The sequence below is a fragment of the Bufo gargarizans genome, chromosome 8 (genome assembly GCF_014858855.1).
Source record: "Bufo gargarizans isolate SCDJY-AF-19 chromosome 8, ASM1485885v1, whole genome shotgun sequence".
In the NCBI taxonomy this organism is placed as follows: domain Eukaryota; kingdom Metazoa; phylum Chordata; class Amphibia; order Anura; family Bufonidae; genus Bufo; species Bufo gargarizans.
The window spans coordinates 27,613,988-27,636,979 of NC_058087.1; the positions used below are offsets into that span (position 1 = coordinate 27,613,988).

A 22,992-nucleotide genomic window follows, 5' to 3' on the forward strand; every position below is an offset into this window, starting at 1 on the left:
TAGGATAATGGAGAAAATGCCATTACCCTAAACAATTTGCAGTCGGATCACTGCATGTTGTGGTCCTAAAAAAAGTTTAAAAAAAAAGTAAAAAAAATAATTAAAAAAATAAAATAAATATATATATACACAGTATATATATTAAAATCAATGTACTTAATACTTAAGTAATAAAATAAACCAACATCGCTGTGTGCAAAAACGCCTGTACTATTAAAATATAAAAAATTCCCATACAGTGAAATGGCCAATTTGCCGTTTTTTTCATCACTTACCACACAAATGTGGTATCACCGTAATCTTACTGACCTGGAGAATGAAGAGCACAAGTCAGTTTTACCGCACAGTGAGCGCGGTAAAAACAAAACCCCATTTGGAAAAAAAAATTCCAGCTTCCCACTACATTCTATACAATATGAAATAATGCATTAGAAAGTGCAACTTGTCCTGCAATAAAAACAAGCCCTCATACGGCTATGTCAATGGAAAAATAAAAAAGTTATGGCTCCAGGAAGGCAGGGAGCGAAAAATGGAAACACAAAAACAGAAAATCACTGCATCAGGAAGGGGGTTAAGGAAACATTGTAAACACAGAATGCATACTACGTGGTCATGTCTATATTCTGAATGACCAGAGGGTGGGATGTCAGAATAAGTGCTTCTACTGGTTCCAAGATATCCCAGTTTGATGCTGGCATCTGTGGGTTTGGTAAATATATACTCTTTGAATTTCCTCACCAGATATATTGACATCGAATGTGATAGAGTCACTGTCTGTGTCACAGATGTATTCCCCAGAGTCGTCCACATTGGCTCTTGACAAGATTAAACAGCGGCGAGTTCCCTCGGAGATCACCTGCAGATTCTCATCTTCATCTACTTCCAGTCCATCTTTGAACCAGCGCACCTTCCCACTGGTACGTGACACTTCCAGCGCCAGCTCCACCCTCGCTCCTATTATATGCTCCAGTTCCTGTGATCGGACTTCTGGGAACACAATCTTGGTAGGAGGATCTGGAAATATGCAGATAATAATAATAATTATATACAGTATGTCATTAATGACCGGGTGGAAAAAAAACTAAATATGGCTGAAAATTACTCAGAGAGGCAAATTAGGCCACGGGCCGCATAGTTTTATGATCATGGTGTCATGTTCAGTTGGGAACAGTGGAGTTATGATGTTATTGGAGGAGAATGGAGTGATGATTGCAGGAGGGTGCTATGCTAATATTAAAGAATAGCTGACTTAGGGCAGGTTCGCATCAGCATTAGTAGTTCCGTTATACTGTTCCATTATAACAGGGTTATGACGGAAAATAACGGAATTTTAGGACGGAATGCAGAACTAATGAGACGAAAAGAGTTTGACAATATGAAAAGAAGGTGGAATTTGACAATATGGAGGAAGTTTGAGTTTGACAATAGGGAGAGAGGGTAGAGCTGAGATGATATTGGAGGAGAGTTGAATGGTTACATAGAGAGACACAACAGCAGAAAATAGAATCACACTGATTTAAAGGGTCATTAACTTTCAAAAAACATTTGATATGTCACAGAAATATATCAAAAGTTGTGATCGGTGAGGATCTGATTGCTGAGACCCCCACCAATCCCTAGAACAAGGGGAGACAAGCACAGAAGAACTCCAGCCTCACTGCTGCTGTCCTGCAAGTCTCCAAGAGAGGTGAGACATTTGGGGACAATACTGCTGCCAGTGGGGGAGTGGTATGCAGAGGACAATACTGCTGCCAGGGAGATCTAGATTGGCTTTCCAGCTGTCAAAGAACTTGAGAAGAAGGCAGAAGCAGTTTAATACTGCTTCTGCCTTCTCCACTGCTCGGTACATATAGCTCAATGCGGGCTATTTGGTGAATTGACAAATGGACTAAGCCACTTCCTCCAGCTGAACTGGCAATCACATGTCACAGGCTAGTGGGGGTCCAATACTTGGCTTGCCAAGGGCACTGGCAACCCATGCTATGCCACTGCCACCAATCACAACTTTTTATATCTCTATGACATATCAAATGTTTTGTGAAAAGTTAGTGATCTTTTAAAGAGGTTGAATTTATGACAATGTTGAAGGGCAGAAAAATTATGATATGGAGGGACATTTAAGTTATGATACCATGGAAGGATGGTCACGTTATGACAAAATTGCAGGACAGTGGAAAATGGTGGAGTGATTATTATATAGAGGAGGAGAGAGCAGTTGATCATGTAGCTGACCTACATTTTTAAGGCAGGGCTGTAATAATTCATAGGAAAAAGTATCATGAAGAAATGTTTATCCAGAACAGATGATAAAAGAGTAGGAGGGTGGAGTGATGTCGAGATGAATGTGGAGATAGATAGAAAATATGATATTGTGTGAAAATTTAAGAGGAGATTGACAGGTGATAACAGAAGAACACTGATTTGAGAACATACTGTATATAGGATATTTTATATTTGTGCTCCACCCCATAACTCCATTTTCTTATGTGCACAAGTTTAGTGATGACCTATCAAGCAGTAGCATAACAGTCTTACCTGTCACTAATACGCTGTAGAATACAGCATCGTCCCCTGCGTCACAGATATACTCTCCCGAATCCTGTGCCTGTGCCGAATGTATAACCAGCCTGCGCTTCAGACCTTCAGACTCCACCTTGATGTTCTCGCTTTCCTCCACCTCTACCCCATCCCTGTACCAGCGTACACGTGCATTCTCCCTGGACACCTCGCAGCTTAGCACCACAGGCTCCCCGTTCACACATACCAGTTCCGTGTCTTCACTTGTATTGACAAACTTTACTGGTGGCTCTAGAAAGAAAGAAAAAAACTGCTAAAAAGTTACCAAAATATATTTGTCCTTGTGGGACTAATTATGTCAAAATCCAATTTGTGATAAAAAAAATAAATTTAGACTACATTTTCCGTTCCCATGATCGCTAATGGCTCTCACCTTGAAATAAAATTTGGGCAAGACCATCCTTGAATTGACCCTGTCTCTCAAGCCTCCACTGCAACAAACCGTCCGGACTTTATGATACCTGACTAGAGATGGGTGAATTGACCTGTTCAGTTTTGTCAATTTGGATTGATGGTGATCCACCAGGATGATTGAGTGGATTGGTTTGACATGCTTTTGTGATTGACTTTTGTTGACCTTAAATGATTATGGCCAATTGTGGCTGCAAATTTGAAGATCTGGGGAAACTGGGCGATTGAGTCTCATACTGCTAGTCTGTATACAATGTCAAAGTTTCACTTAGGACTACCACCAGTAGAGAAGTCTCCAGGATGAGATATCATCATCAATAGTGTTGTAGACCAAAAACAATTTGGGTGGAAAAACTTTTGTGGGGAAAATTTTCTCTGCTTACCAGTAACTTTTACATAGTAACAGATGGAGTCATCTTCAGCATCACAGGTATACTCTCCCGAGTGATGCATTTGGGCAGCTTGAATAGTAAGTCCACGATGCTTCCCATCCGATTCCAGTCTTATGTCTTCCATCTCTTCCACCACATTTCCATCTTTGTACCATTGTACAGAGGCGTTCTCTCTTGATACCTCACAAGTTAGCTCCACTTGTTCGCCAGTGAGATACATCAGGTCTGTGTCATCACTGGTGTTCACCAGCTTCACTGGAGGATCTGGAAGACAGAAGATTAATAAATCATCACCATTTAGGGAGGGAATCGCCAATCTCCAGCTGGAGGTTCTAGGACCAGAGCACATATGATTGTATTACATATTGGAGTGCTCAAAAGACACAATTTATGGGAAATCTCCAGTTTTGAATTTCTTCTACCAGTCAAACGATATATGAAAGAGATGCAGAAGACCACTGACCTGATACCAGAACATTATAGAAGACACAGTCATCTTTGGCATCACAGACGAATTCTCCTGAGTCTTGGACTTGAGCATTAGGGATGATGAGTCTATGATATTTTCCATCTGACTCTAGAATAAAGTCCTCACTTTCTTCTACTTCCACACCATCTTTGTACCAACATACTTTGGCATTCTCCCTGGACACCTCGCAGCTCAGTGTCACTCGCCCTCCACTGAGACACTTGTGCTCAACATTATCACTTGTGTTCACGATTTTCACGGGAGGATCTGAAAGAACAGATTGTGTTCGAAACTAGTTCTCCATGTAATGTTACAGGTAATGTTTTTCGCTCTCATCCATAGATTCTAAATATCCCTATGCTACATATCAATTCTATAGGCTCCAAAATATGAAGGTGCCTTTTGTTTATGGTACAACAAAAACCATATGCCTTTATTGTAGGGTCACCATTATGGCTTCATGTGTATATGACATTTTCATGGAAACACAAGCAACAAATATCATTACATCAGTGGTTGGAGTCTTATTTGCCACCAAGCGTTCTACAGTGCCCAGCGTCATTATTCTAGCTCTCCAAATGACGTTAAGCTATTGTCCTGGAACTTTAGGTGTCATTGAGTCATTGTTCTAGAGCCTCACATGTCACCGAGTCATTTTTCTAGAGTCCCTAGTGTTACTGAATCAATGTACTGGTGCTACAAATGCCACTAATACTGAATAATTAAAATGTCTCTTAAAAAATCAGGATTTATGGATACTGCTACTGAAGATTAAAGTGATTTTCTAAAAGAAAGACTTGTGCTTCTCTAATGTTTCCAGAACACCTCAGTTTTTTTTTTCCTTCCTCTGGATCAACTTGCAGGATAACAGACGGAGGGATGTTTTTTTCAGCCTTTCAAACTATGTTACTGAGTAATTTTTCTAGAGCCCCAAGTGCCACTGTTCTAGAGAATGAAGTGTCACTGAGTCATTGTACTACAACCCCAGTCATTGTTCGAGAGCGCCAAATGAATTTTATACTTGAGCATCAACTGCCATTGAGCCATTGTTCTAGAGAACTAGGCATTATTGCTCCGGAACCCCTAGTGTCATTATTTAAAGAGGACCTTTCACCGATTTTTACACTGTGAACTAAGAATACAGACCTGTAGAGCGGCGCCCGGGGATCTCACTGCACTTACTATTATCCCTGGGCGCCGCTCCGTTCTCCTGCTATTCCCTCTGGTATCTCCGGCCACTAAGTTATAGTAGGCGGAGATTTCAGTCACTAAGTTATGGTAGGCGGAGTCTGCCCTTGTTCTGCTCTAGCGCTGGCCAATCGCAGCGCAGAGCTCACAGCCTGGGAGGTTATTTTCTCCCAGGCTGTGAGCTCTGCAATGCGATTGGCCAGCGCTACAGAAGAACAAGGGCAGACTCCGCCTACTATAACTTTGTGACCGGTTATACCGGAGGGCATAGCGGGAGAACGGAGCGGCGCCCAGGGATAATAGTAAGTGCAGTGAGATCCCCGGGCGCCGCTCTCCATGTCTGTATACTTAGTTCAGTGTCATAATCGGTGAAAGGTCCTCTTTAAACTAACCATAATCTAACGTCTTCCGCCATCTGAAGAAGCAAAAACAAAAGAGTGTTATTTTTACCTCCAAAAACAGCACCGCTTTTGCCTATGGACTGGTAAGGCTACTTTCACACCAGTGTTTTCAATTCCGCTATTGATATCCGTCATAGGATCTCAATAGCAGAAGAAAACCTTTAAGTTTTGTCCCCATTCATTGTCAATGGGGACAAAACTGAACTGAACAGAACGGAATGCAGCAAAATGCATTCCGTTCCGTTGCATCCCCATCACGGACAGAATAATGCTGCAAGCAGCGTTTTTCTGTCCGTGATGTGTTGCAGAGCAAGACGGATCCGTCATGACTCACAATGTAAGTGAACGGGGAAGGAAACCGTTTTCTCTGACATAATAGAAAATGGATCCGCCACCCATTGACTTTCAATGGTGTTCGTGACGGATCCGTCATGGCTATATAAGACATAATACAATCGGATACGTTAGTGACGGATGCAGACAGTTGTATTATCAGTAACAGAAGCATTTTTGCAGATCCATGACGGATCCGCAAAAAACACTAGTGTGAAAGTAGCCTAACGCAACTCAATCCATTTTACTTGAATATGTATGCCTATGTGTATACATACTGCATGATGACCTTATTACATAATGCCCAATATCAAAACAAAGGAAAGCAGCGCCTCTCTTGTGTTTCACTCAGGGCACGACACATGCTTTCATTCAATTCCTAAACATATTGCAAACTCATTACCATGGGGCACATGCAATATATCTGGGGAAACTACACCATATTTAAGCGCCTTATTGCAAAAAAGCAGGCCTTTATTTTAGCATGTCTATCTCCATTATACCTTCCCGCTAGAATAAATGTACTTGAAATGCAAAACCATAAAAATAAAAAAATGTATGGTATATTTGGTGCAACATTCAACACAAATGGCAAGAGCATCCCTTCCATACTCATGACCCCATGTGTTATAATGTGTTCATACCTGTCACCGTCACATTGTACAATATCGAGTCATCACCAGCATCACAGACAAACTCCCCCGAATCTTGTGTCTGTGCACAGAGGATGACCAAACGGCGACGTCTCCCATCGGACTCAAGACGGACACTCTCGCTGTCTTCTATTCTCTCCCCATCTTTGTACCAGCGGACTGGGGCATTCTCCCGAGACACCTCACAGCTCAACACCAGCTCTTCTCCACTAAAACACCTCTCGTCTGTGTCATCATCTGCATTCAGGATCTTCACAGGAGGTTCTGGGGAGGAAAACGGTGATTAGATCTTTTTGACCACAAGGTCACTGCTACATCAATTTTTGCCTTGTTGGTAAGCACTTGGATGTCAAGAGTTCCTTCATTTCGAGGGAGGAACAACGATCCACAGAAGTTGTTTTTGGGCACTACTATGGGAACATCATTAATAGACTACTGTTTTGTCTCATACTGGCCATAGCAGGACAAATTATGTCATATGAGGTCAAGCAAGGACATGACACCATGTGAAAGCTGTGATGTCACCACACTCACGTACGTCATGCCCATTGTGTATCTTTACTACAGGTATGGTAGGTAAAAAAGCTTTCTATTTCCAGCTAAATTGGTAAGTCTACATGAACAAAAAAGTTAATCCATGGTCTTCATGTGGTTCTCATCCATAGTGGTGGTGGGGCTTCTCATTCAAGGAGTCAACACATATACTGTAAATATTACTGAGAAATATGTTGTATCTTACAGAGATATAATAGAATTTGTCACCAACCTGTCACCGACACCGTGTAGAAGACCGAATCATCACCAGTGTCACAGACAAACTCCCCCGAGTCCTCTGGTGTGGCACATGTCATGATCAACCTGCGATGTTTCCCATCTGACTCCACTCTAATGTTCTCGCTCTCCTCCACCTCCACCCCATCCCGATACCAGCGGACATGGGCGTTCTCCCTGGACACCTCACAGCTCAGCGCCACAGGTTCTCCACTCAAACATTTATGTTCCGTGTCATCATCTGTATTTATGATCTTCACTGGAGGCTCTAGATTAAGAATGAGAAGCATCAAGAGCTTAGTAAGGAGATGGCATAAGACAGCTGCATAGCATAGACCTCAACTCAGAGCCAATTCCCAAACATACAATATTACTTATGGTGGGTGAAGTAAGGCAGTTAGCACTGCAAATGCACAACTTGCACCTTCATGCAACTTTAACCTTGGATTGCAGTACTGGTTGCTCGATGCCTAGAACAGAATGATAAATCTGAAAAATTCAAGGCAGTACTATATTTATATATCTATTGAAAACTGACCTGTTACAGTCACATTGAAGACAGCAGAGTCATCAGTGGCATCGCAGACAAATTCACCGGAGTCTGCCGTCTGTACCGAGAGAATGATCAACCGGTGGTGACAACCATCCACCTCGAGTATGATGTTCTCACTTTCTTGTAATTCCTCATCATCCTTGTACCAATAGACCTCTGCGTTTTCTCGTGACACCTCACAGCTCAGCTCCAGGCGCTCCCCGCTGAGGATCTCTTTGGTGTCGCTCGTGCTTATTATCTTGACAGGAGGGTCTACAGAGAAAAAGAGAGGTACAGGATTATAGGGTTAAAATAATAAAATTTATATGACAAAAAAAACCTGGGTTTAGCTTATTCAGTATTCACTGTGGACAGGACAATGCAACCTAGGACTCTCTTCTTTCCATATCAGCAGTTAATGGGAGCCTTCCTTTATTTCCGCATGCCTTCTCTAGTTTATGGCCCTTTTATTAAAGGTTATGAACATCTTCTGAGGCATTTTTGAGTGAGTAAAATGCAATTGTAAAAAGAAATGCCCCCTAAGGTATACATAGCCTTTAAACGTCATGTGGCAATATTATTTGTATGGCACCCTATGGACTGGTTATTGGACAATGAATGGTAGGGTTAATCACTGTGTGACAACATTGAGGAGCTGTACGTACAGTACCCCGGAGCACCTACCTACAAATGGCTTGTCAATTAAATGTTATGTATTGTTAATATATTGCTATGTTATGTATTGCCTTCCCCCCAGCATAGCTGGGGATTGATGGCACAACCAGGGTTAATAATCCTGGTTCAGCCGTTGCTCAGTCAGTCTTAGGAGAAAGTTCAGAGAGGAAGGAAGCTGTTTCTTCATGCTCCTTCTTAGGCCTCCAGTTCCAGAGACTGATTTCTGTGTGATTTACTGCAAGGAGAACTTGGAATCTGCATGGCCAAGCAAAGGAGTCAGTAAGGCAACCTGCTACTACAGCCATTCAGACTTTACTGCTGTGAGGGATACTGTTAAGACACCTTCACACCTGAGCACGTCCTGGCCAGATGTGCCTTCAAAACCTTGTATCCCAAAGTGGACATTACAGCCATTATTGCCAAGTTACTGTTGCCAGCCAGAGAGACTATAGCAGGATAACTCCCATCCTTGCCTAAATCCGTACATCATCATCATAGAGAGAATTGCACTGTGTACAGTTTATTCTTCTACCTTTGGCCTTGTTACTGTCTTCTACACCTACACCAGCCATCACACTTTCCACACCCTGCATCAAGGGCACCCCAGCTACTATCAGGCAGGAGCCCCAGAAAGGGTGCCTCCTCGTTTCACTGCAAAGCTGTTGTGATTGTCTGGGATAGCCAGAGCCACTACCACTCTCATCCTCCGCTCCAGATTCTGACAAGCTTCTGAATATGACATTTCATATGCAGGGGAGGGATGCCCATAAAACCAGTACTTCAAAGAATAAACTAATCAACTGGTCACTCATCAATTCCTATATGCAATGGACCAATCGTGCTGTGAGTGGAAAGTCACTGACCTTTCACAAATACGTTGTAGAAAATAGAATCATCTCCAGCATCGCACATAAACTCTCCTGAATCTTGGGTTTGGGCAGATTGGATGATCAGCCTGCGGTGACAACCGTCCGCCTCTATGACGATGTTTTCACTTTCCTCCAGCTCCTCACCATCCTTATACCAGTGCACCAGAGCGTTCTCTCTTGACACTTCACAGCTCAGCACCACTCGCTCTCCGCTCACCCGCCGATGTTCTGCATCGTCGTCAGTGTTTACGATTTTCACTGGAGGATCTGAAGAGTACAGAAAACCTTCATAAATACCACAAGAGACTGTTGTGTTGAAAATATCAGTGGTCTGTCTCTCCTCCTGTTCCTCAGGGGTGGGGCTTAGCGAAAAGGGGTAGAACTTTGTTTACTTGGTTTCTTTGTAGACATTATACATATTTTCCTAATCATGTTGTTTCACAGGCACCAGCACTGGAGGGGAGAAAGGGAGGGTCAGGCAAAATGGATGCTTTTATTTTATTTTACTTTTCTTTTACATTCTTATCTTTTTATTTAATATATTTCCATTTCTCTCATGCTCTTCTCTGGTTCCAGTCTAGAACTTCACTCCATCCCATAACGCATATGGAGATAAAAATCCTTTCCTAGAGCTGAATGTACCTTGCATCTCACAGAACAAACGGTTTTTCTTATTATTCTGTCACATTATAGCTGGAGAATACATTCCCGGAGATAATCTCTATCTAGAAGCTGAAGGGTGCAGACTGCAGAGGGAGGATGAAGAAGTGATGTGACTTTGAGATGCCTTCCCCGTGTGAAGGGGACAGTGATTTATACAAAGCTGTTCCCCCATCCAGTATCATTGACACTTTCCTGGCTGCTGCCTGACACTGTGCTGACACACTTAGATGCTTATCTTTTATCATAAAAAGGTCTCTGAATTCAGCTGACTGACTATAAAGGGGAGAAAATCCTGTGTTAAAAAATAAAAAAAATAAAGATACTGGAAGCTGAATAATAGGATTAAAAGAGAATTTAGAAATATAATCATCCGAGATTTTAGCTTGGAACTATTTTGTAAGAACTGCGGATCTGAAGGCTATCATCTCCATTTGTTGTGCAGTCTACTGTTACCTGTTATCAGCCATTTCACAGTAGGTAGAGAATGACTGCAAGGTTTTCTAGGATAAAATCTAGAAAAGTATTCTCCCCCTTCCAGTCCCCCATGATTACTGCTTGTATGATATAAAGAGAGAGACAGTGAAACACAGGCTGCAGCCACAAGCATGCTGCAGATTTTCTGTCCAGATTTGCAGGTGGAAAATCCACAAGTGGAATTCAGATTCTTAATTGGACACATGCATTGGGGGTCATTTACAAAAGGTTTATGGGGTAAAAACGTAGCAAAATCTGCTGCGAATGACAATTTACACAAACATTTTGCAACTTTTTATGTTTTACACCGTTTTCAACACTTAAAAAAAAAAAAGTGGGCAGAGGTTAACTTAAGGGTTGGGGCCATCACAATCCAGCACATTTACAAGAATTTACACCAGAAAATTGACGTAAGTTATAGCTGAAATCTACTCCAGGTGTATATGGGAGGGCCTCTGTTTTTTGCACTTGGTAAATTATGTAGTTATGGTTGCATACTACCACCACTAGGGGGAGCTCCCTGCATAGCTGAACTCAATGGAGCTTTATAAATCTGTATACAATGAGCTCCCTCTAGTGGTGACTGTAAGTAGCGGCTTTGACACTGTCACAGGAAGCAGGGAAAAGCATTGTCAGGTCAACATGGGCCCCATATCAGTTGATAGATCACTGATGACCATGGTATGTCAGGAGTGGTAACACTCACCTGCTACAGTGACACTGTAAAAAATGGAATCCTGCCCAGCGTCACATGAAAACTCTCCAGAGTCTCCTGGTCTTGCAGCAGAAATAATTAACCTGCGCTCTCTTCCATGTGACTGGATTCTGATGTTGTCGCTCTCCTGGATCTCCACACCATCTTTGTACCAAAGCACCGGGGCGTTCTCTCTGGAGACCTCGCAGCTCAGTACCACGCTCTCACCACTCATGGACTTGTACTCCACATCGTCACTGGTGTTCACTATTTTCACAGGGGGCTCTAAGGAAGACAGACAAGTGCTTTATATAGTGATCATAACTAGACCTTAAATCTGCCCATAGACATAGGAAACCCCATCTGTCGCTCTCTGGAGGACCCGCCACTTGTGTATGTACTACTGAACTCATTGGTAATTCTTGTAATACTTCCTTTCCCCTGTGGTGGCACTGCAGGCAAATTGAAAGCTTCCTGGTGTATTTCTCCACTGATTGCAGCTGATCGCTGGGGATCACTGATCAGGTCATTTTTTACATAGAAACATTTTTTTTTTTTTATGTTGTAGCTATACAAAATCTGGCTAAAATAAACTGTGGCATGTTCCATCAGACATCGTATGGCATCATTACTTCTAGTGGAGTATATACTGTACCTATTCTACAGTGTGGTATGGAGGCTCCATATGGCGGCACATGTAGTGCCTGATGCTCTGTAATACTGTGTACAGGCTCTTTACCCAAAGTGTTGGTGAACTGTGCAGAAGAACATCAGAAGAACACCATCCTCGTTCTAGCGATGGCCGTCCCAACCTTTCAGATATAACAACCAAGGACAGACTGGCCATAGACCCGGTGGGCCGGTGTCTCAGGGGGCTGCCCCAACCCTCCTCTGAGTACATAGCGGTCTGACACTCTCAGCATTTATTAATGCTAGACGCATCATGTTCTTATGCACCGGTGGCGGAAAGTGCCCTCCTGCATTCAACTGTATTGCTATCCTCAGGGCGGCGATACAGCTGGGGGGGGGGGGGGGTATTTTATGCTGGACTTTGGTATTTGGTTCTGTTGCGGCAATATTTTGTGCTGTACTACAGTATTGCTGGCCCTGTCTACTTATGTTTGCCCAGCCTTCTCTCAGTGTGTAGCCGCCTACAACATGGGTCCCCTGCTAACAACAATCCTCCATACAGTGGATAAGGACTACCATGTTCTAATCGGAATACCCCTTTAACAATGAACCGATCATCAAGTCTGTGACCCCCCCCCTCCCCCCCCCTCCTCCACTATTTGGAATTTTTGGGTGGAAATCCTTTTCACAGAATTATTCTTTACCCTCATTGTGGTAAAAAAAAGTTTTGAAAATGTTCCATTGCTCTGCGTTACACCACAAATATTTATTTCATACCCGACCACTAAAATCGCATCATGGACACTTTCCACTCGTCTTGTGCCTATGATTAGGTCATGGACATTCCAGCATTCAGATAACAGGTTAATGGGGGTGACTTGACCTGGATCCAGTTTTCTTATCACCACCCTCTCGAGTTTTCTTCATTACACCCATCTTAATACCTAATCGCCCGGTTGTTTGTCTCAGGCTCTATTATTATCTCTGGTCTCCGACCAGACTCCTAGACGTTGGAATTAGTTGATTGTTACAGGAAGGCAGAAGTGTGAACGCTCTGGAACTTGTCACTGACCTGTCACCGACACCATGTAGAAGACCGAATCGTCACCAGTGTCACAGACAAACTCCCCCGAGTCCTCCGGTTTGGCACATGTAATGATCAACCTGCGATGTCTTCCATCAGACTCCAACCTGATGTTCTCGCTCTCCTCCACCTCCACCCCATCCCGGTACCAGCGCACATGGGCGTTCTCCCTGGACACCTCACAGCTCAGCACCAGGGGTTCTCCGCTCACACATTTATGTTCTGTGTCATCACTGGTGTTTATGATCTTCACTGGAGGCTCTAGATATAGAATGAGAAGAATCAAGAGCTTAGTAGGTAGATGACATAAGACAGCTTGATAGGAAGGATGTCAATAGTGAGTGCAGCTCTGGAGTATAATACAAGATATAACTCAGGATCAGTACAGGATAAGTAATGTAATGTATGTACACAGTGACTGCACCAGCAGAATAGGGAGTGCAGCTCTGGAGTATAATACAGGATGTAACTCAGGATCAGTACAGGATAAGTAATGTATGTACACAGTGACTGCACCAGCAGAACAGTGAGTGCAGCTCTGGAATATAATACAGGATGTAACTCAGGATCAGTACAGGATAAGTAATGTAATGTATGTACACAGTGACTGCACCAGCAGAATAGGGAGTGCAGCTCTGGAGTATAATACAAGATATAACTCAGGATCAGTACAGGATAAGTAATGTAATGTATGTACACAGTGACTGCACCAGCAGAATAGTGAGTGCAGCTCTGGAGTATAATGCAGGATGTAACTCAGGATCTGTACAGGATTAGTAATGTAATGTACACAGTGACTGCACCAGCAGGATAGTGAGTGCAGCTCTGGAATATTATACAGGATGTAACTCAGGATCAGTACAGGATAAGTAATGTAATGTATGTACACAGTGACTGCACCAGCAGAATAGTGAGTGCAGCTCTGGAGTATAATACAGGATGTAACTCAGGATCAGTACAGGATATGTAATGTATGTACACAGTGACTGCACCAGCAGAATAGTGAGTGCAGCTCTGGAGTGTTCTATAGGATGTAACTCGGGATCAGTACAGGATAAGTAATGTAATGTATGTACACAGTGACTGCACAAGCAGAATAGTGAGTGCAGCTCTGGAGTATAATACAGGATGTAACTCAGGATCAGTACAGGATATGTAATGCAATGTATGTACACAGTGACTCCACCAGCAGAATAGTGAGTGCAGCTCTGGAGTATAATACAAGATGTAACTCAGGATCAGTGCAGGATAATTAATGTAATGTATGTACACAGTGACTCCACCAGCAGAATAGTGAGTGCAGCTCTGGACCAGCTGTTCCTGAGCTGCGATTACCTGTGGGTGTGGTCGCCTGTGGCTGTGTGTAGCTGCTGCTGCTGCTGCTGCTCCTGAGCGTTTGGAGGAAAATCTATCCACCTGAGGCCGGCTCTCTCCTCCCCAGGGGGAGAGTGGGTTCTCAGGCATGAGCGAGGGAAGCAAGCCCCAGGCTCCTGTTCCCAGCGGCAGGCCTTCAGGGGACAGGAGAAGCCAGCGTTTGGCCTGCATGGAGGACTCAGGGGTAAGAAGATCTGGCAGGAGTCGCAGTAATGTGGCTTCTGTCTCCCCTGAGTCTGAGGGTAGTAGGAAGAGCCGCAAGGCTGGATCCGCTAAGGAGGACCCGAATGCCAGCATGGGTGAGAGTGGCCCTTCCGGGGCCCAGCAAAAGCCGAGTGTTCACGGAGGTGAAGCAGATCTTGAGGAGGAAGGCTGGGGCGTACTGAGGGCCCGGGAGTCCATTTCCACCTACGGATCCCGGGTCATGAGCCACCTCCGTGAGTACGAAGACGCGACTAAGACCCTGAGGAGGCTCCGGGAGGAGCTGCGCGGCCAGGGCCGGTGCAAGGATTTTTGCCAACACAAGCGAAGCTACATTTTGGCGCCCCCCCCCTCGCAGCTCCCTTGACCCTAGTCCCATCTGCAGCAGCTGGCTTCTCCTCTGTGTGGTCCTGGTATCTTCTCTCTGCTTCAGACAATCACTAGTTTGAGGACCATATTTTTTGCCCTCTAAGACGCACCTAGGTTTTAGAGGAGGATAATAATAAAAACATATTTTCCATTACACCTCAGGTCAGACCAGCAATCAGACCCCAATGCTAATCAGACCTCAGCTAACAGCCCCAATCAGACCCCCAATGTTAATCAGACCTCAGATCAGACCCCCATGTCAGACATCAGCCCCCATCCATCAGCCCCCCATGTCAGCCATCATGCCGCCATGTCAGCCATTAGCCCCCCCATGTCAGCCATCAGCCCCCATCCATCAGCCCTCCATGTAAGCCATCATGCCCCCATGTCAGCCATCATGCCTCCATGTCACATTTCTCCCCCTCCATGTCACATTTTTCCGCCCTCCCCCAGGGTGCGCCCTAAGGCAGCCGCTTGGTCTGCCTTATGGTAGCACCGGCCCTGTGCGCGGCTTGAGGTCTTGTGTTGGAGTGGCCCCAAAGAGGAAGAAGCAGGGGCTGGAGAGCCAAATAAAGCAGCTACAAGCTGACATTGGCGAGATTGAGCAAAGGCGGACTGTACTCCGAGATAAAAGCGGCCCGTTTAAGGAAAAACTCCTAAACGAGGAACGTTTTCGGAAGATGGCGGAGGAGAAGGGGCAGATGGGGCAGCAGCCTGACAGCCAGGTGGAGAAGGAACCAGTAGTGCAGGAGGAGGATGATGATGATGACCAGCAAGATCCACCTGGCAGCCTGCAGGAGCAGATTCCGTACAGTGGGCCCCCTGCACGCCAAATAGCAAGGTCACCCAGCTGCGGCTCGGGGGATGAGTATGAGACCTGCGGCCCGGGAGGGGCCCTAGTGGAGGAGATCCAGCTCCTGGAGTCCCCAGTGCGTTTCCAGGACTTATGCTTTGGTGATGAGTTGCCACCGGAGACGCCTGGGGAAGGAAAGAAAAAGGCTAAGAAGACCAAGCTCCAGGAGCAGGTAAGATATGTATACACCCCCCTCCCTGGGACCCCCGGGTCGACCGCAGGGCCGGCTCACTGTATTAGCCCCTCTTCTCAGCCCAGCCCGTGTCCTGCAGTGGACTCGGTGCAGGAGAGAGGGGAGAGCGAGGTATCCGATATGGTGGTGAGCTCCGTCTCTGTTTGCAGTAACGGGGATGGAGCTGGTGCGACACCGGCTGAAAAGCCGGACAGGAAGGTTACTGCGGAGGATGAGAGAAAAATCTCTGGCGCTGGAGTTTGCTCCCTGATGGGAGGAGGGGGTGGCTCCACGCCACAGATGGCTGCAGGAGCTCCGATGGCTCCAACCGCTGATGACGCTGTTCCCTCGGGCCAGCAGAGGCATGAAGGAGCTGTCGGAGCTATGACGGTTACGCCTCCCAATGAAGGTCAAGAACTGAGGCCAAAGCCTTTGTTTTGTATTGGCGCTGCTGGTCCAGATGAGCGGCGCCATGAAAGAACAGATCAGCAGCGTTTGGATCAGTGGCGCCCGGTAATGGATCAGCGGCGTCCAAAAGTTGTAAATGGTAGTACTGAGGAAGCGGAGGGCAATGATAAAAGTGGGGTTGGGGCTGTGGTCTGTCTTTTGGGGGCAGCTCCGACCCCAGGGCCCAGTGATGCTGAGGTACCAATAATTACACCAAAACACACCGGTTCAGCCAGTATGAGTGAGGGAGCAGGTGGGGGGCAGAAAATTATTTTTAATAAAAATATGTCTGGGGGTTTGGATGGTGGAGTGAATGGTGTTAGGAGGGAAGGAAGGGAGGTCGCAGAATCTGTTGTAAGTAAGGCTGGTTTGGGGATGGAAGATATGGAAGTGGGTGGTGGAGGGTCTTTGGTAAGCGGGGAGGGTGTGGAACCTGGTCCGGTTGCCCCCCCGGCTGTGGCAGCCCCTGTGCGCAGTTTTGCTACTGTCACGGCCGGGGTGAGTAGGGGACCCTCCTTGTCCTCTGGCTCTGGGGACGGCGTTTTGCAGCGGCGTCTTCTGGAGGCTCTAAAGAGAGGGGAGAGCACAATCAATGTAGAGGGGAGGGAGGTTGATCTATCCTTTTGGATAGATAGGCATGGCCTCTCAGCCTTCCGAGAGCAAAGGAGCGGGGAGACCACGTGGTCCCTCCCGACAGCTGGGCAGGGTGCTCTCCGTAGGAATGTGGTCCGTCTGAGGTGGAGGGGCAGTGATACATGTCCTTCAAGATCAGAAGTTGTTGAGCTCCTTCTAAAGATGGGCTTCAAGGCGACAGACATCTACGCCTTGATACATCCCTATGGGACCCCGGAGTTCGATGTCAGCTTTGTTCGGCCGGAGGGACTTGAGCTCTTCTGGTCGAACTATGAGATGGCAAAGGACGAGCCCAGCTGGCGAGATTTTGCCGTCCAGGCAGTGTCTCGTCAGAACAATGTGAAGAGGGTGACCGTTCTAACCCGTAACGAGTCACTCTCGTGTATTGACATCATGACGTGGCTCGGCCGATATGGGGAGGTGGTGGAGGTTCCCAAGAAGAACAGGGATGAACATGGCATCTGGTCTGGGGCCTGGACGTTCATGGTAAAACTTAGGCTTTTAGGAAACACAGTTACTCACATACCATCTGCCACCTTCCTTGGAAGGGATCGCATCCAGATTTTCTACCAGGGTCAGCCGAAGCTCTGTCACAGATGCGGCAGCCCCACACACTTCAGTGCTGACTGCACTGTACAGAAGTGCGCGCTGTGTGGGGAGATTGGCCACCTCGCTGCATCATGTGCAGAGATTAGGTGTCACCTGTGTGGTGACTTAGGTCACCCATTCAGTCGCTGCCCTCATTCCTTTGCCAATGCGGTCAATGCCCCGGCGGGAGGAAGCCGTGAGGCCAATTCTACTGGGGCAGGGGCTGGCAGAAGTGAAGGAACAGAGGGGCCAGGGAAGAAAAGTAAGCAAAAGACGCCTGCCCAACTGAGGCGTCAGGAAAATCGCCGAAGGGAGAGGGAGATGGGTGAATCCCGGGAACCTCAGGCAACTGGGGAAGCTGGGATGACCCCTGATCTCACCCCTGAGACTGCTGCTACTGCTGAGGCCCAAAGGGACAGTGAGCTGGATGAGGAAATTGGGAGGATCCAGGAAGAGGAAGGTGCCATCTCCTCATTATCCCCCCATGACGGGGGAAGTGGGGGATGGCAAAAGCAGGGTAATAAACGTACAGGGAAAAAGGGAGATTTAAGATCTTCTCCCACCCGCCAGATGCCAAAGGAAGGTACAACCAACCCCCCTCTGATTAGTCTCTCAAACCGGTTCCAAGCCATTGGTGACACCTCCCCCTCCTCAGGGGAGGGAGCCGGTGGGGAGGTTTCGGGAGTCGCGGTGACACCTGGGCCTGCGGGGGACGCCGAGCCTCCTTCTACTGGGGAAAACATGTCCTCAGGGGTGGGGGCTGGCTTGGAGTCAGAGCACAAGGGCAGAGGTGAAATGGACACATCTGTTTGTTTGAAGAGGGGTAAGCCATCATCTGATGAAAAAGTTGGTGGGGGCAGTGGGAAAAGAAAGCCATCTAATTCAATCACCCATGATGGCGGCACTCACTCCGTTGACGCTGGCGTCCATTAATGTCGCCAGCATTAAGTCAGATACGGCTAGATTTGCGGCCTTTGATTTTTTCAGCCGGGTTGAAGCTGACATTTTGTTTTTGCAGGAGACCAGGCTGCCAGATTTGGCATCTGTATTTAAAGCTAAAAGGGAGTGGCGACGCGGATCCTCCTACTGGTCTCTTGCGGCCGAGCCGTATAGCGGGGTGGCAGTCCTTTTTACTGCACCGGTAGAATGCCGACGGGTTATTGAATTAGAAATGGGGAGGTGCCTGATCCTGGATGTCCTCATGAGGGGACAAGAACTTCGTCTAATTAACATCTATGGTCCCCAGTCCAAGTGGGACCGTAAGTGTCTCTTCATGAGGATCAAGCCCTATCTTTTTACAAGTCGGCAGGTGGTCTTTGGAGGGGACTTCAATACTGTCACGAGGCCCCAGGATAGGGGAGGTTCCAGGGACAAGCTGACTTACGACAGCATTGCGCTTAATAAAATAGCTAGTGAGGCTCGTCTGGTGGATGTCCACATCCGGCACACCCCAGGCCACCCGGGGTTCACCTATCATAGGGCTAGTTGTAGGTCTAGAATAGACAGGTTTTATTTAAAGGAGGAAGCCGTCTCTTCAGCCGTGTCCGCTGTGGAGGTGGAGTTCTCCGACCACTGTATGATTTTGTTTTCTCTGAATGTTGCAGAGACCCCCCGAATGGGAAGGGGCTACTGGAGGCTCAATTCGTCTCTCTTGGAAGAAGCGGAGATAAGACAGTCCTTTGAGGATTTCGTTCAGAGCCAGGTACCATTGCTGGATCTCTGCGGCAGTAAGTCTGAGTGGTGGGAGATCTTCAAGGAAAGGGTGGGGAGATTCTTCCGCCAGCTCTCGAGCCTCAGGAGTCTGAGTAAGTATCGCCTGTATCAGGGCCTGAGGAGGAAACTCGAACGTCTTGTCTCGACTGGGGGTAGCCGTGAGGAGATCTCCAGAGTGAAGTCTTTGCTTATGAGGTGTCAGTACGATAGGCACGCATCTTTAGTTTTTGAGAGGGATTACGGGAAATACCGCTCGCCCGACCCTTACAAAAACTGCAGGATGTCAGTGAGTAGTAAGATTGTGTCAGGACTGATTGATAGTACGGGTTCTCTGAGAAGGTCCAGATCAGGGATCCTGGAGGTTGTCAGATCCTTTTACTCACATCTCATGGCAAGGAGGGATCTTGATCGTGATAAGATATCGGCTTTCCTGACTGAAACTGTCCCTGAACCAGGGGTAGACCCCTCTCTTGACGGTTTGACGGAAATGATCAGTGAAGAGGAAGTCAGTCTGGTGATTGAGGGGCTTGCTCCCAAAAAATCACCTGGTCCGGATGGCTTAACATCTGAGTTTTACAAGACCTTTAAGGACACCTTAGTTCCCCTCTTGACTGAGGTATTAAATGAGTGTCTCTCCTCGGGTACTCTACCAAAGTCAATGAGGAGGTCGGCCCTGATCATCCTGTCAAAGGGTAAAGATCCTTTCCACATTGAGAATTGGCGTCCCATAGCGCTCCTCGGTGTGGACAGAAAGATTTTGGCAAAGGTGCTATTTAATCGGCTGGTGAAGTTTGCACCCCAGCTCCTTTCTGGGGCCCAGCATTGCTCTGTTCCCGGCCACAGTACTTTTAGTGCTGTGCTCAGTGTCCGGGAGGCCGTGGAGCAGGGCAGGGCAGGTCACTGGAAGGGGTACATGCTGTCCTTGGATCAGGCAAAAGCATTTGATCGTGTTAACCACGAGTACCTCTGGTCTGTCCTTCTGAGATATGGCCTGCCCGGGGGGTTTGTTGATTGGCTTAAGACCTTGTATGCAGGGGCAGAGAGTTTCCCGCTTGTGAATGGTTGGATTGGGCGTCCTTTTGGGGTGGGATCTGGGGTTCGCCAGGGTTGTCCTCTGAGCCCGCTTTTGTACGTGTTCGCGATCGATCCCTTCCTTAGAGGGGTTGATCGTGGGCCGTTGGCGGGCATCGGGATGGACCGGGCGGCTCCGGAGACTACACTGAGGGTGGTGGCGTATGCTGATGACGTAACTATCTTTGTGTCTTCGAGAGGGGAGGCAGAGTGGGTACTGTCTGAGGTAGAGCGCTACTCAGAGTCATCTGGGTCCAAGATCAACCGAGATAAGTGTGAGAGTCTCTGGCTGGGAGGTGGAGATCCTGGTTTTGATCTCCCGGACACCCTTCCAGAGCCCCAGGAATCTACAAAAGTCCTCGGCATTGAATTTGGCCAGGGGGATTACCCCCATCAAAACTGGGATAGCAGGCTTAAGATTGCCGCTCAGAAGGTGGACCAGTGGAAGGGTTGGTCTTTAACCCTCAGGGAAAGGGTGAACATTATCAAAACCTACCTGATCCCTTTGCTGTTATATCTGGGCAGTGTGTGCGTCTTGCCGGAACCTTTCTGGACTCGGGTCTACAGTCTGTTCTTCCAGATGTTATGGGGAAACAGACTGAACCTTGTCAAGAGGGAGGTTACTTACCGTACGAGGAGACTAGGAGGGTTGGGTATGGTCAACCCTGTGGTGTTCCTGGTGAACACCTTTATTAAGATTAATCTCTCGAACCTCTGGCAAGAGAGGGCTCCTCTGTGGGTAGCCTCCTGTCGGGGATGGTTTCGGCCTTTCTTCCAGGAATGGGAGACAGGGGGGCAAGTGAAGGATCTCCGCACACCACATGGGCATCTCCCGGCTTATGCTGCCCTGGTTCTGAAGGTATTACGTCGGTGGGGTCTGGGGATGTGGGAAATCAGGACTCAGTCAAGGAGACTCCTTGACCAGAGGGTTCTGTTGACCCATTTCCAGAAACCTCTGGCCCTCAGGGACTGCCCAGGTCGGGATCTGAGGGTTGGGTTACGGCTTTTAAATTCCAATAGGATCCCCTTGAAGTTCTTTGACTTGACTTGGCGCTGCTTCCATGGGAAACTGTGTGTGAGGGACAATCTGAAGTGTAGGAGCTCTGAGGACAGGGGGTGTCCCCGTGAGGAGTGCGGTGGTGTGCTGGAAAGCATGGACCACTTCCTGCTTCATTGTCCCTTTAACACAGAGGTTTACACCAGGGTGGGGACCTCCATTGGCTGGCCTAGGCTGGTCACTCTCTCCTATGCGGAATGGGCCTATGGAGCATTCAGACACCTGGGTGGTAGGGACCTTTGCACTTTATTCCTAGTCAGCTCAGTGGTCAGGTACTACACGTGGCATGCACGGTGTTTAGTTTCGACGCAACGCAAAATCCTCCCCGAGGATGAGGTGGTTAGGAACATTCTCGGAGACCTGGTGAAGGTGCGCTCTCTGGAGTACGAGAGGTTGGGGGCGGGTAGAGCCTCTCTCCTCTGGAGGGGTTTTGCCTTTAGGGTACCCTAGCCTGTTGTCTCCCCTCCCGGTGGTGGGCTGAAGCTGACACTGTAGATTTTTGTTTTGTTTTGGTGGCTGTATGAGGACATAGGGCTTGCAGGCGCCAAACTTGGGCTTTAATGGGTTGTGTGTGGCTGAAAAGCCTCACGGTGGGTGGTGAGGTTAAGGTCTACTATGTAATGTACTATGTAATGTAGTTTATATGTCTTTATGTCTATATATATTTGTATATTTGTATAGGTTGAGTTGTCGGGTGTAGTGTTAGGTTGGGTGGTGGGTAAATGGGGGGAGGGTTCCATGGAACATTGGGGACTTTGGGACATATAAGAAAATCCTGGGCTGGTTCATGGATGTCTATTATCATGTACTGGGGGCATGGGATGCGGGACCAGCTCAGGGACCCAAAAAAATAAAATAAAAAAAAAATAAAAAATATATATATATATAATATAAAAAAAATAAAAAATTGTGTGTTGCATTGGGGTGGTGGTGGGTGGGCTTTTTGTAAGTTTAACTTCTGTATTTGTTAAGTGTAGGTAGGTGCAACCGGATCAGGAAGGTTAGTACATGTACATAGATATTGTAAATATTGTACATAGCTGGTGTTCTGTGGCGAGTGGGCTGGACCGGTGCTGTCTGCGCCGCGCTGAGGAGCATCATGTCCTGTATGGTTGGTTTGGTCTCTGTTTTATATATTTATTTATCTGTTTGTTTTAAAATTTTAATAAAAGAAATACAGGATGTTACTCAGGTTCAGTACAGGATATGTAATGTAATGTATGTACACAGTGACTGCACCAGCAGAATAGTGAGTGCAGCTCTGGAGTATAATAAAATATATAACTCAGGATCAGTACAGGATAAGTAATGTATGTACATAATCAGTAGGTTATATATACGTATATTTGTCAGTACTTTTCTAGGTACTAACCATATCTTATCGCTGACTTTCTACAGTAGTATGGGGGTTTATACCTGAAATGGAGACGTTGTAGAAGACAGAGTCTTCTCCTGCATTACAGGCAAACTCTCCAGCATCTCCTGGTTTGGCACAGGTAATGATCAGTCTTCGATGTCTCCCATCTGACTCCAGCCTGATGTTCTCACTCTCCTGTATCTCCATCCCATCCCGATACCAGCGCACATGAGCGTTCTCTCTGGACACCTCACAGCTCAGCACCAGGGGCTCTCCGCTCACACACTTGTGCTCTGTGTTATTACTGGTGTTTATGATCTTCACTGGAGGCTCTAGAAATA

At 46.8% G+C, this 22,992-nt stretch overlaps 1 protein-coding gene across 1 annotated transcript in view; it reads right to left on the reverse strand.

Moving 5' to 3' along the window:
- The window catches only part of OBSL1 (obscurin like cytoskeletal adaptor 1), a 60,920-nt gene that overhangs the window by 26,518 nt on the left and 11,410 nt on the right, over positions 1-22,992 (reverse strand). The window contains exons 6-16 of the mRNA XM_044304375.1: positions 22,711-22,983; positions 12,805-13,077; positions 11,115-11,387; positions 9,266-9,538; positions 7,734-8,000; positions 7,191-7,463; positions 6,416-6,688; positions 3,844-4,116; positions 3,372-3,644; positions 2,536-2,808; positions 739-1,014 (exon numbers count right to left, since the gene is read on the reverse strand). Coding sequence (XP_044160310.1) covers positions 739-1,014; positions 2,536-2,808; positions 3,372-3,644; positions 3,844-4,116; positions 6,416-6,688; positions 7,191-7,463; positions 7,734-8,000; positions 9,266-9,538; positions 11,115-11,387; positions 12,805-13,077; positions 22,711-22,983 — 3,000 coding nt within the window. The remainder of the gene's footprint in view (positions 1-738; positions 1,015-2,535; positions 2,809-3,371; positions 3,645-3,843; positions 4,117-6,415; positions 6,689-7,190; positions 7,464-7,733; positions 8,001-9,265; positions 9,539-11,114; positions 11,388-12,804; positions 13,078-22,710; positions 22,984-22,992) is intronic.